Genomic DNA, 15,163 nt, shown 5'->3' with positions numbered 1-15,163 from the left:
TTATGGAGCGTCTCCACTGTACATAAAGCTCATCTGTTGTTATAAAGTTGTTAGTAAGTCAGGGACAACTATGGTAGGAGAGTATATGTCGTGACCTGTCAGTGGCTGTATAAGGCCTATTCACATGACATGACAACAAACCATTTCTCCAGCATTAATTGCACCATGACACAGGTATGCATTAGGGATTGGGCTGTAAGAACGTTTGATGTAAGTTATTACGTAGTAAATAGCCCTGGAAACAGGAGGGTATTCCTGCTCTAGTTTCATACTGTATGACTACATTCTTCATCGGGAAAACACAGCTGCAGTAGTGAATGAAACACCAGTTTCCACAGATCATACTTGTGCCAAGTCAGAGGCACTGTCCGTCTGTTTTCAACACAAGATTGCACAAATAGTGAATTGTTTAAGCGAAGTGTCAGTGTCAAGAGCATCCTCTTGTTATAGGAAGTTTGGCTCTTCCTATACCTCCTACCCATTGCTGCAACTGTATCACTGCTTCTGTGTAGTAGCCTACTGATGCTAATGTACCCTCTCCCTTCTTTATGAAGTCTTACAATATGTTTTTTTATTATTATTATTGTTTAGGTAATTCTTTACTATGTGGAGCCATGTTGCATTCAACACAACTTATTGGGCCAAAATTGAGAAAGCTGTGAGTGAGTTTATTACTGATAATTTCAACAGAAAAAAACTTGCATAACTGGGAGTTGAAATTGGCTAATCACTGAACGCACAAATAGCAGTCACAATGCCAACTTTTTTTTATCAATGGAGCAACAAAGACTTCACAAGAATTCATGACTCATTCCAAGCACAACGCTATAGGTTATTCAAGCCCAGACAAAGTTAGCTACACATCTTTTACTACTTCAGCAAGCAGCTCTGTAAGTCACTATCTTTTTTGGGCCATCACATGAATTACCTCCAGTGGCTAAATTGCATTGTGGGTAATCTGGGCACCAGGTTTTGAGAAGGAAGATTAATGTGGGGAATAAAAAGGCAATATGTCTGGTTATGCTGTGAAATTCTAGAGCAGTGGACTGCTTTTCAAAACCTGGTGCTTATGTTACCCACAATGCAATTTAGCCACTGAATAACAACACTGGAGGCAATTTATCAGGTTACATGTGGCTTCCTCTGGAGCTTCAAAATGATTTATACTACTTTTTCCTGTAAACACACTTTAAAGTGGCAAATTGGTGGAGTTACCCATTAAGGTTTCTTTGTGCAAGCTATTTTCAGAAATTTTTTGACTAATTATGGTTTTAAAAAGAGATGGGGACAGAATCAGCCATTTAAAAAGCGGTAAGGGACATAGACATAGAGCTTGTAAATCTATTTCCCAGCCCATGCCCCTTTATCAGTTTTCCACCGTGGATTCACTCATAGACTCAGCTTCATAAAAGGTGCTTACACCCAGACAAATGTTTGCTGTCTTGACTGATATGCATTTTTTCTCAACTGCTTGATCAAATGACCTAAAACACCATTACAAATCCCCAAAACATTAGGTGAAATCATCAGCTCCTTCAACTGGTCTTACTTGGTAATTAAACGAAAACATGGCACAGTGTTTTTCAAACCAAACTCCTTTATTCCCTTAATGCAAGCACAGGCATATATTGTCTCAATACTTTGTATTCATTAGCGGACAAAATCATCTTTCATTATACTCATAAATTTATATTCCAAAGTCATTTCCATCAGGAAAATATGGATATGGACTTTAGCACAAGCACACCTGCAAGTAACGGACTCTGGCCAATAAATGGGACTCTTTCTGCTTTATAGTTCTGCATGTTAATGTGAGGGTGAAGTGGTCAGAATGAAACCAGTTGAGTCACACTGCTCTTAAAGCCCCAGTGCTGGCAAAGGGAAGCAGAATCGGCCGGCAAAGAGGATGCTCATGGTGTTGTTATGTCGGATGAAGAAGAGGAAGGGGTGGTCTGCTCTGAACATGACTAAATTCATATTCATACACAGATAATCATCCATGCAGATGGTAGCAGCAGCCGCTTCAGTTCCCTCCTCATTCACCTCCACAAAAGCCTTGTGGGCAACTTTGGAAAGTACCAGGCCTTTGGTCTCAGACATGCCTGTCAAAGAGGAGAGAAAAAAAAAAATTAAACCAACAAAATACTGCACTGTCATGTCTTTAGCTGCTATATTTTACACAGTACACAATAATCAATATTCAGGCTGCCTTTGTGTTTTGGATTACCAGTGGAGACTGAGGATGTTTGTCACTTTAGCCAAAGATTATCAAAATGGGTCGGCACCAGCGTCAATCTGCCGAAATAAGCCCAGACGCGGCTACTGCATGAGCACCTGCACGAAGTGCGGGCACTCATGCCACCCCTCCACAAATGCTGCCCTGGGCAGCTGCCCATATTGCCCATATGAGGAGATGCCCCTGTTAATCAGTCAGTCCAACTGGCGTCAGGTCAGTGTGATTGCCAAAGGAGAGGCAGAGACCTACTTCTTAACTCAGTTTCGAAGAAGACCAGTGTCTATACAGCATCAGTTAAAACAGGTATGGTAATAAAGTTACAAAAACAAACGCAAATTTATTGACTGTTACAATGAGTGGTGTAAAAATGTGTTGTTATGGAAACGTTTGTGCTTTTTCATCCTTGGATTGTGTAAATTCTGCCGAGTAGCTAGCCTTGGTATTTTCATGACTTAATTCTAGCAGACTGTGGTAGCATGTAAATAGCCTATCAGTTGACCATGTGTTTACTTTATTCACTGACATGAAAATGAAAAGACTACATCAGGCAAAGCTGAATTTTTTTTTTAGACCAACGACCAGCTGGAAGATTACATCCAATATCCAGACAAGCCCTTGTTCAGTGGTCGAAGTACTATTACACCAATTTTTATTTATCTACTTTTTCTCCCTGTTAAAGGTTGTTGTTGTTTTTTTTCTCAGTATGGCAAGTTTTTCCTAACTGGAATCGAGGGTCTAAGGACAGAGGATGTCACTCGCTTTGTAGATTGTAAAGCCCACTGAGGCAATGTGATTGTGATTTTGGGCTATATAAATAAAACTGATTTGATTTGATCATTCACATAAAAAGTACCAGCTCAACAATGCAAAAGTAGTCCACTATAAGTAAAGGCATGGTCTTAAAAAAAACCTCCATAGGCACAGAACCATCATTAGGAAAAAAAATACTTTAAGGTGCAATTTATTTTATTTCTAGGCAATGAAAACATGCTGTGATACTGTTCCTATGAATATTCAGTATAATGTATACTGTATTTCTAATGTGGACCATCCATCTTACCAGAGAAGTCACTCTTTGAATCCTCAAAAGCATCCACCACGCCCATGCTTTTCAGGACATTGTTCAGGTCATACGACTCCTCAATCTTGAATCTAGGCAGCCTCACCGCAACCTCAACTGTTTTCATCTTGTCTGGACGAGTCCACTTCATAAATTTCTCGTAGTTCAGCTCCTTCTCCAGCTGAGGGTGGATACAATATTAACAATTACCTGTGTAAGTGTGCAAATTTGATGTGTGCGTGTGTGTGTGTGTGTGTGTGTCCTACCTTCTCCAAACCTGTTGTATCATCCTCAATCTCCTTCGGTAAAGCGATGAGCATACTGAGCTCATTCCCTTTGTATGGCATCTCTAGGATCTGTTCAACAAGCACATTTGTTATTTTTTTTATAACTGAGCAAAGATGGCTGATGAGATTACATGCAACTCACAAACCAATGACACTTCTCTGTGTAACCATGTGAGAGACCATTGACGGTTCACTAAACACCACCCCCGAATACTGATTATCCAATCATGCTTGGCATCCATAATTAGGTAGGCTTACAGCCGGCTTGTCAAGCTCTCGAATTCTCTACATGACAAATTGGTGTGCATGTGGCTCATGAAGAGTGATTGAAGAATGGATTAAACTGTGTGTTCATGGGCTCTAACTTAAGCTGACACAAGGACGTAGGTTTGAATCCGGATGGTAGGGACATGTCCATTACAGTTTTTCTCCATTGGTTTGGCTCATTTCGTGAAACAGAAATTACTTTCTCAAAATTACATGGACAAACCTCCAATCCACTTGGCAATTGTTCACAACAGTATTGAATTTCTCATTCATTCCATCAAATTGCAAATGTCTTAGTACATCTTTGCAAATGATTAAGTACAGGTAGCCTACAGTTAGCACAGTTAGCCTACATTTAGCACAATTTCCAAGTGAATAGATCGTGTTGATCTAAACTGATTGTTGATTCTCAGTCTAATGGTTGTTCTCTCCAAAACATGTCAGCATCATTTCATTGTATAAGTTATCACATGCACAATAGTCTGTTCAATTGTCAAAATTAGTCAAGAACCTAATACCATGAATACCATATATGAATCTCTTGGAACATTTGATAAATTGATTAATTGACAGTCAGGTGAAAATAGAACTTGACTAACCAAGGAGGAGTTTCACACATCTCAGATGACCAATCAAACAATATGTTTGATTACCTGACAGGTGCTGTCCATGATTGTGAATGCTGCCAAACATGTATGTATAGAGCTTGACCAGGACCAGTACAATTTCTGAACATGGAGGCACCTGGCCAAGTAAATGAACAAGGGCAACTGCCTGCTCGGAAGAGGAAGAAGAGGAGGAGGAGTAAGGGTGCGTGGTGGTAGAATAAGGGGAAGAGTCCGAGGAGCATGAAGACACCATGCTGTCCCGGATTTCAAATTTGGGCCACACTTATAGACCATGTTATCAACCATCGCCTCAGAATGGCGGAGGCAGGTTGCTGAGTGCAGCCTAATGTGCCCCGCTCTACAGTCTCCTCCATCATCCAAACTTTTGGCGGGGAAAACAGGTATGTACTCAGTCAATGATGGAATATTATATGTTGAATAGGACAGGACACTGTGCATAAAGCAAGAGATGTATTTATTTACTCATTTAGCTATTCATTTAGTGTGTGTGTGTGTGTGTGTGTGTGTGTGTGTGTGTGTGTGTGTGTGTGTTGTATAGGCCTACATTAATATCTTACCTCAATGGGATGTTATGACACTAAAAATGACAAGAAAAATATTGGAGAAAATAAACTATCGAATTATTGATGATACAGTTTAAAGTAGTATTACAGTCACTGTGCAGTGATGCATTAGAATTGTGGTAAAGTTACTGTAAGTAAAACAACAATACAATTACATTGGTAACTCATTCTGTAAGAAATACATAAGGCATACATTACGAATGGTAATACAGTGTAGTCCTTTGAATTGTATGTCTAGGATTGGACGACAACCTCGCACGGGTGGCAGAGGAAAACTTCTCAATGACCAACAAGAACAAGACATCTGTCTCAGTGTGATGGCAAATAATGCCATCACACTGAGACAGAGCCGCAATGCAATCATAGAAGACAATGCCATATTCCAAAATGTCAACTCTATAATACCGGATATTGAACAAGCATCAGATGACCATGAAGCAACTTTACAGGGTACCATTTGAGAGGAACTCTGATAGAGTGAAAGAGCTGCGGTACCAGTATGTACATATAAGTCAGTTACTGGTTGTCTATCATTATAACCTTTTTACAATTAAGCAGTGGTTCCCAAACTTTTTTGGCTTCAGTACCCCCTTTACCTGATGTCTGAATCCAAGTATTTGCTTTATCTGACTTCAACATTTTGCCTAAAAACTGCAACAGAAAACTGCAGCTTATCATTATAATCCTTATTTTGAAGAATATAACATACGGTAAGAAAAGGGGTCAAGGAGCTGCAATTAGTGCCTCCTAAGTAGAAAGGAGATCTATCTAATACTGTGGGTTTTACTGTAACATTTCAGTATGTCTAGTCATTGATGATTTCCCCCTCCCCTTTCTCTCAAATACCCTCTGTAGTACCTCTGCGTAGGCCTATCGCTAGGGGTACATGTACCCCAAGTTTGGAACCACTGGAGTAGTGGCCAGTAGTATATTGAACTTGTGGAGGAGAACATAGAACATTCCTATGTAGTTTTCTGTTACTCTAGTGTATGACTCTTCTGTATGAATCTGTATGATTTGATGATTTTTTTTTTTTTTTTACTCTATTGCAGAGAATAATGGCATTGGAAGGAAACGAGACCCCTCACATCCTCGTGTTTGTGGATGAAGCTGGCTTCAACCTGGCCAAGGGCCGAAGACGTGGCCGTAATATTATTGGCCACCGGGCCACGGTGGATGTCCCAGGCCAGCGTGGGGGCAATATAACTATGTGTGCTGCCATTTCTGAGAATGATGTGGCCACTCACATCCCCAGTCTTGGCCCATACAATACACAGAAGCTCCTCATCTTCTTGGACCGCCTTCATTCTGATTTGATCGCTGAAAATTAGAGAGGTCTCGTAGGGCCTCACCTACCAAAGTATGTAATTGTGTGGGACAATGTGAATTTCCACCGTGGCCCGCTCATCAGGGCCTGGTTCACTACTCATCCAAGGATGGTCATGGTGTTCCTACCACCTTACTCTCCTTTCCTCAATCCTATTGAGGAGTTTTTCTCTGCTTGGAGGTGGAGAGTGTATGAGCATCAGGCTCAAAATCAGAGGTCCCTGCTCCATGCAATGGACGCTGCGTGTGATGATATTACAGGAGATGAGTGCAGGGGATGGTTGCGACATGCACGCCGTTTCTCCCCTCGTTGCATCGCAAGGGAGAATATACGCTGTGATGTGGACGAGAATCTGTGGCCAGACAGACAGCAGCATGTGGATGGCCAGGAGGGTGAGGAGGATGGCCAGGAGGGCGAGGATGGTGGCCAGGAGAGGGAGGATGAGGACAGCGACCAGTGAAGAAATGTTAGTTTTGAATCTCCAGCTTTATTTACAGCACTGTAGGCTACATATAATTTTCCTTGTTTTTTGTTTATGTGTTTATATAACAGTATATTGTGCTGTATGCATTTTCTTTTAACTCTGATGTATGGAAGTTACTTTATGTGTGTGATTAAAAATGGTTACAATTTCCTTGGCAGTATGAGTGCAATGTGTGATGTCAAACCTTGGGAGTACTCTTACTGTAAAATCCTTTTTTTTTTTTTTCAGTTTTCTACACAATTGTATTTTGTTAGCTAGACAAAAAAAACTAGTACAGTAACCATTGTCAATGAAGGACTGGGCTAAGACTGAGAGGTGGACATGAGGGATATTTCAATGGTCCTCTGCCATAGGGACAAAACATCTAAACATTTTGACTTGCAGTGCTTACACAATGCCAAAGGGACAATGCATTTTGGCGGTACTGACTATTTATATGGGAAAGGAATTTAGTTTTGAAGCATGAGTGAACAGTTTTGGGAGAGATATGAGCTTTTGCAAGTGAACCATGGTGTTGTGCTGAACTGTAAGACTGTTTTGCCAAATGATCTTAGAGTTTTGAGAATGTAATTTCGGTTTCAAGAAATGAGCCAAACCAATGGAGAAAAATTGTAATATCAGGACAAAATTCTCCCTACCAAACTTTGAGCAAAATTGTTCGCATTGTCTTTGGAGCGAAGTCATATTAGATCATTCCTATGTGCCCTAGAATCAGTCAATCTCTCCATGACATATTGAGTGACTGATCAATTGTTTAATTACCTGACAGTTGACTTCAGGAATGAAGACATAAGGAAAGTAAGTTTTCTGGTACATCATCTTCACTGGCTTACTGTTATTCTGAAGAGAGCAAACACAGGAAAGTCTTTTTAATAATGGAGAAAAATACTTGAAACCTTCTGCAGCATATTTTAAGCTGCATTGAGCAATGCTTTTGATATTAATATTGATTTAATGACTCCAAGCAGCTGCAGGAATATGGAATGAAAGCCAGATTAGATAGATAGATAGATAGATAGATAGATAGATAGATAGATAGACAGACAGACAGACAGACAGACAGACAGACAGATAGATAGATAGATAGATAGATAGATAGATAGATAGATAGATAGATAGATAGATAGATAGATAGATAGATAGATTAATGCAGCGTTAAGCTCAGTCAACAAGTTCAGAGCCAGATGTTTTTTCATTACTCTCTGTACTTCCTACAGTCAGACCTCTCATGGCCCTGATGAAAAGCTCACAGACTTTTTTTTATGAATTTCACTTACACAATACAACCTTAAAAATCACTTTCAAGTTCCAATTGCTAAACTAATATACTTCATATCCTGCACGGTACTGTAGGCCTGAACATACCACTTACTGGACCTTAGTTACTGTATATGTTTCCATATAGTTTCCCAGACAGACAGACTCTGATTGACATTTGTCAGTCAAGGTTCACTGTTTTCTTTGCGCAGTTGTACCTGGTTGACTTTAAACTCAGCATTGTCAGTGCAAAACCTGGAGAACGGATTATCCCAGGCAGATTTGAAGTAGATGGCATTTACCAGCAACAGCTTGGTCATTGGGTTCAACATGCCTTCTGCCACAGCATCTTTAATTTTACCTGGTGACAGTATCAAAAGAACATGGATCAGAGACTGCAACAATGTTTCCAACCAAAAATCAACCTGAAGCAAACTTTTGTAATTCAGAAAATAAAATGCTCATTAGCTGTGATTCCAATCACAGAAAATAATTGGCAAAAGGGGCCAATTAGAAAAGACACCAAGTCTATTTACCACATCATTTATATTTGTCAAACAGGTAGAAGAGAGATTAATTTGCCACAGGATTACCATGGTAACTTTGGAAGAAGTGAGTCATCAGACCACACTTTCTAATTAAGGGGCCAAAACTCCAGCATACTATGAGATAGATGAGATAATACCTCAGACTGATCAGGCAACATTACCATAGTGTGGTGTTCCACCAGATGGAGCTCATCTCAAGTTTTGTCATCAGGATTACATGGGATGGAGGGGGTTATGCAATAAACTGATGGTGTATATGTTAGTGTGTGTGATGCACCTTGTGTCTGCTTCTCCACCCAGCTGTTGATGTTGGCCCTGGCTGCCTCATTCATGGTTTTGAAGTTGACTGCTTCCAGCTCTGCATTGTAGTCTGTCCGTGTTTGCTTTAAGAAACCCTGGAACCAGAAACTACACATTTATGGATTCACCCTAACTAAATCATCTCATTGATTCATACAGTCTCTTGATTCACTCCCTTGTATGCCTGCCTGCTATTGACTCACTCACCCATCCAGTTTAAACCTGTTAACAACTAGCCTCTATTTTTTGTCACTGCTTGATGAATGTCTATTTGAATAATCAAGGTATCATAATAAAGGGAACACTTGAAATGTTTGTTCACTGTGTCCGAGTAAATAAGTTGGCACACGGCATAAATGCAATATTTGTTGGGTCTCCGTTCAGGCTAAACAGGTTAATGTCATTCATTATCATTCACTCCAGTCCACTTAATATAAACACACCCACACATAGAGATACACACACACACACACACACACGCACACACAGACAGACACATACATACACACCTTGACAAACTGGTAGGACTGGTCCCCGTACAGTCTGTTGGCAACATTGAGGGCATACGGAGCATCTGCCTTGTTTAGCTCGCCTAGCAGTTGAGCAAAGTGTGTGTGGACATCATCCTGACAATCCTGTGTCCCCAGGCACTGTGGAAAAGTTAAATTGATGTTAGATAGGTTGACGCACTGAGAAAGATTAAATTCATTTGAACACACCCTTCAAAGGTGCAGTAAGGGATTCTGGAAAAGATAGTTGATTGTTGAGCTTTTCCTAAACTGGTCAGACCAAACACGTGAATTATTCACACTACAAATTCAGCGATTAGACCCAATATCGCAAAACGTTGCATCAAGCGCACAATCTAACTGCGAAATTTTCGCTTGAGTTCAATATTTTTTGAATATGAACAACAATGGAGTAGAGGATAATAAACACTAATCATGGCCGTTTTGTGGATACCCAGAGCGTTAACACACCTACTTGCACTGAGACAGGATAAATAAGGAGCTGCTGTGCAGGGAAGTGAGCAAGAAAGTCAGATGACCTGGGAAGTTTTGGAAATATATCTCAGCACAACATAGCTCTGATTGATCCGAACTCTGTCGTCTGTCGTCTTGCCGACGGACCTGATAAAGCATGATTTCAGGCTTTTAACATGGGCGGCATTATGATGTTGTTATTTCGGCATTCTTTTGATCCATTTGTTGCAGTCAGATCTCAAAATGTCTTTGTTTTGGGTTAATCCTGATGTGGTAAGACAGATTAATTCAGTCTGTGTCTACTTGACAGAACACAGTTACTATTTATTGATTTTAACACATCTATTAAGAAACTGTCACTCACCGGAGACAGATGGACAGGCACTCTGCAACTGACAACTGGGCACTGGTCAGCCTATATAGCTACCTATAGTTTTAAGTGGTGGTGTAGGCCTGGCTACCTCTTGGGAACTCTCACTTTCCAAAATCATGTCGCTTACCTGTAGCCTACAGCTGCCAAAACCATATGATGAAGTATCAGGTCAAATGGACATGCTTATTGTAGGGACATGAAGCCAGTTAGCTTACATTAGCTACAGAAATGCACAGTATGCTAATTTGTCATTTGAACTTCAATTTTTATTTTTGTATGTTATACTAACATTATTATGGGTAGCACACTAACCAATTTCATTATATGCTGCAAGGTATATTAACTTTTACAGAGTTAATGTAGTAACTTACAAATTCTCAAAGCTGAGGTTAGCCTAATGTTAGAGGTGAATGCTATAGCAGCAGCATGCTAGCTGTAGTTTTAAGTGGGTTATTTCCACTAGGACTTTTAAAAATTGCACGTTTTTTTGTTTTTTGTTTGCATGTGAACCTGTGAACTGCAGGCCTTGGTGTGTTGTACCTCTGACATCTGTGTGGCTGTGTTGCCACTCGCCCCCAGCATCACCATAGCCAGGGCTGAAGAGATGCTGAAAGGAGAGAAGAAGATATTCCTGGTCTTGTCCTCCTCGCTCAGCTGTTTGAACAAAGCCAGAAAGAACTTGGTGTTGGCCTCGGATAGAGGGGTTGGTGATGCCTTTGTGTCTGATGCCAAGAAAAGAATGATGAGCATGAATCATTACACTACAACCTGCATGTGAGAACCCATTATGTGAAGTTTCACTTTCTCCTTGGAACATTGAAATAATAAATAGACCTGTAATTCTGATTTAAGGACATACTACGCAGGATATGTTGGTAAGTCTTTGTGAACATACCATTCAAAGATGATGTTAATCCCATGATGTTGTTTCCCATTTGATCCTTCACTGTACCTACATTCAACAACAGGAACTGATAAATATTCTAACATAACAGAATTATGCTGGAAAACACAGGCTCTTCCGTTACCAGACATAAAGTCAACCAGATTCAAAAACATAAATATCACACTGAAACTTTTTGAGAACTCACCTGTTTGGTAGCAATATAGTGGAAAATATTTGTGTGTTTCCTAGATCATCAAATGACTGCTGTCACGCCTTAAATCCACAACAATCATAACCAAACCCTCTACTCACTGACTGACTGCCGAAGGTCTTCAAGTGATCAGAATCCTTACTGTTACAGGCAGACTTATGTTTGAGCCAGCTGATTGTATTTACTACCTGACATGCCCAAAAACCTTTGGTCAACGATCTTCTGAGTTCTGAGATGTCACTGATATGTATCAGTGGCCAATGAGTTCTAACACGAGAAACTAGCGGGAGTAGTTTTCCACATGTACTTTGGTCAGTCTGGCACTTTTTATTACCTGGTAGAGGAGTGTGTGTATAAATAATAACGTTAATATCAGCAGGGCAGACACAACAGCTACAACAAAATGCAGCATCTGCCCTGACTGAATACATTAGCCACTTCCTTGTTATTTTCTCTCTGTTTTCTTTTATAAACCTTCTTGGGCTCATGTCTGTATTGCTAGGTAACTGGATATCTCTTATTTGTATGGGGCCTTTTTTTTTCTTTTTTTTTTTACAATTTCAATTCTCTCTTTATATTTCAATTTAACTGGCCACAGTGTGGGGTCTTCACTAAGGAGCAAAGTCTCACCCACTGATTTGCAGCTGTCACTGTCACTGCTCAGGTGGCTGCTCTGTGATGCCGGTGTTGTTGTAATTGTGGCTGCTGGATTTTCTCAGATCCACTTTCAAAATAATCGCTTCACTAATGTTAGTGACTGTCCAAATGCAGCATCCCAGCATGCAAAGGTGGAATAGTCCATTAAATGTGAAATGTGGATTGATTTACATGTAGACAGTTATTTCTATTTATTACAGTAGCTGCATATCATCAGTCATTTGAAAGGACAAGAGAGGAAACTATTGTTTATGTTAAAAATAATAATAATGATACAAATTTAAATCCACAAGACCCGAGGCCCCCTAGCAGAGGAGGCCCCAAGCAATTGCCTAGTTTTGCGGTTATGGTAAAACAGCCTATGGATATCAGAGAGACAAGGAGGCTGACCAAGTCTAGTCTACAAGTCTACATTTCAGTAGAAATGTAAGGACATGTTTATAGTGTCAAATACTTAAATTTTTTGTTTATGTTTTTTAATTTTAGTTTCCCAGAAAAAATCATTAGACCCGTTTGGAGACTTCTTATTATTGATGGCAAGGGAAGCTACAGTCACAGTCAAAAGATCAAAAGCTCCCGATTGATGCAAAAAAAGGTTCATTTCATGTGACGTGTTTGCTGCCAAATGTTTTTGTAATTAATTTTGTAGCAAAATCGCTTTGTTTTGGGTTCTCACCGATGTAGTGAAACAGATTAGTTCAGTCTATGTGTACTTGCTGGTCACAGTTACTATTTATTGCTTTTTTTTAAACAACTATAAAGAAACTGCCACTCACCGGAGACAGAACATGATGGAAGGATATATTCACAATGTTACGTTTTATGAACACAATGCACATTAAGGTCAAGTCATTCCGGTCTAAAAGGAAAACAAGAGAAGCCACACACTGCTGGGTATGTCCCCTTTACTCCTTCTTGAGATGAATGAAGTTGTATTGTGTATGTGTATCTATTTATTCCTGACTAACATGACAGACCATGGCACTGACTGTTGTACTTTAACTAGCATTTTATGAACATTGGCTCACCTAAGATGTGACTCTGCATAATGTGATGTGTCCATGAAACTTGTGGCATCAATATAACGTGATTGTTCATTGTAATGTTACCTTTGGACAACTAGTGGTAATGGTGTTGATGTTCAGCTGATGGTAAGGTCTACCGCACAACCTTATCCACTCTTTACATTGGACAAAATTTGTCTTCGTTTTTGGGACAGGAATAAACACAACGCCTTCCACATGGTCAGGGTATCAAGTGTTGCTTTTGGAGGTTTAGTAATTTTAGTATTAATACTCTGTAAATAAAGGTTATTATACAGACTACTGTTAGTCTCTCAACCAGCGATATGACCTCATATTCAGTACAATAACACAGTCAAACCTCTTGCTGATCACACAAGAGTGGGTCTATTAACACATATTAATTTAGGGGAAATAATTAATTGTAATTTAAGTAAAGCGTTGGCAAAATCGGAATGCGCTCAGTGACCGAATTGTAAAATGTACAGAAACCACAAACAACGACTTTATAGTCAAACATGTATTTACTAAAAAGACCTGACAACAACAACAACAACAACAGCAACAACAACACATAAACTAAACTACGGTGATGAGACACAAAGAGGTTTGGGCGTTTAGAGCAGATGCAAATGGAGCTGTGTTCAACAACACAATAGAACCCTGAACGGAGGAACATTAAAACAGACTGTGTTTGTATTGAGTATTGAGAGTATTTATTAAATCTGTAAACCATCAACCTTATGCAACCCTTGGAAAGTTTGTTAAACTTGACGAGGCTGCAGGGGAAGGAGGAGACGTTATGTCTGATGAGGATGAACAGGTAGGAGGTGTTGCGGCGATCCTCCAGTCGGCCTTTGCTGCTGTGGGGGTCCTACATCCGTCTCTCTCTGTTCCATGCACCCTTTTAAAAGTTGTGCAGGCAGTCTTTAGTTTCTTCATTCCTGACTTTGTGGAGGCAGGACACAAAGGTGCAGCGGACATCTGGCCTCGGAGTTCTTTTCACCATGCATGCTCTTGTTGCCAGCATGCAGCTGAGGTCCAGGCGGGGGCCGGTGCCCCTACCGTGGGGGTCAAGAGAATTCATGTAGATTTGAGGCTCTTGGCTGTACCTTCTTGCTTCTTAGCTATCCTTTCTTTAAAGGAGTCTTGAGACTGGGAGGCGCCGTGTGATGTCATCAGAGGTGACCCTTCACTCCTGCCCTGTGTCCTTTTCAGATATCAAACTTTCATTTAATTTAAATATTATTAAATCATTATCAATGTCTGTTAAGAGGTTTACAGATTTGACATGGTGGCACTCTAAGCTTCTCAATGATGAATTAACAATATAATACATATTAGGAAGTGCCTGATAAACATTATTAATTCAGGTTTGAAATGTTATGAGTGGCAAGTCATAAGCATTAGATAAATCCATTTATTGATATATTGGTATATTTGAATGGGCACAGTGAAATGAAACCAGGAATCAAAATGAACACACTATTGTCCAAGGATTGTTCCCTCTGCTCTTGGATGAAGAGGACAGTAGTGTTAATTACCAGACAGGCATGTAGATACTGCTTATATCCCTTTATTCTATTCATACCTTTTTATATTTTATACCTTTTTTATATTTTTTATTTTTATTTTAACTAGCTGACTGTTCTGTGTTGTGTTGTATATCTGTTAAGTGTTGTGTACAACTGCTCCACGTGCCTTGCCTTGAATTGCCCCCTGGGGACGAATAAAGTTTTTTGAATTGAATTGAATTGAATTGAATTGAATGGAATTGAATCGAATGGAATGGAATCGAATGGAATGTAAATTAGCATCTACACAGGCCACGGCACCCTGGGGTCCTAGGCCCCGAGTGAGCAGTTCTTTGTGAACTCTAGGCCATGTCTGAAGAGGTGGAATTGGTGACAGTTTAACAGATCCTGAAGACAAGAGGCTGGCTGGGAAGTTTCCCAGTCACATGCAAATGAAAGCAGGGTTGATAGGAGCCTCACTGCTCTTATAAACCAAGCTTGGAAGAGGACACATGCCTCCCAGATTCTATTATCCATCATTTTTATTTATTTTTTTAAA

At 40.0% G+C, this 15,163-nt stretch overlaps 1 protein-coding gene across 1 annotated transcript; it reads right to left on the bottom strand.

The window, feature by feature from the left end:
- Window positions 1-1,857: 1,857 nt before the first annotated feature.
- Window positions 1,858-14,269, bottom strand: LOC141014308 (leukocyte elastase inhibitor-like). Its single transcript, XM_073488046.1, has 9 exons — window positions 14,203-14,269; window positions 10,855-11,036; window positions 9,468-9,608; window positions 8,936-9,053; window positions 8,329-8,471; window positions 7,616-7,693; window positions 3,563-3,652; window positions 3,297-3,477; window positions 1,858-2,102 (listed from the first exon to the last, which is right to left on the bottom strand). The coding sequence occupies exons 1-9, from the start codon at window positions 14,267-14,269 to the stop codon at window positions 1,858-1,860; spliced, it is 1,245 nt and encodes a 414-aa protein (XP_073344147.1).
- Window positions 14,270-15,163: the final 894 nt, after the last annotated feature.

Source organism: Pagrus major, chromosome 19 (genome assembly GCF_040436345.1).
Source record: "Pagrus major chromosome 19, Pma_NU_1.0".
In the NCBI taxonomy this organism is placed as follows: Eukaryota; Metazoa; Chordata; class Actinopteri; order Spariformes; family Sparidae; genus Pagrus; species Pagrus major.
The sequence above is the reverse complement of the archived record's forward strand: the minus strand, read 5'-3'. Positions and strand labels throughout refer to the sequence as shown.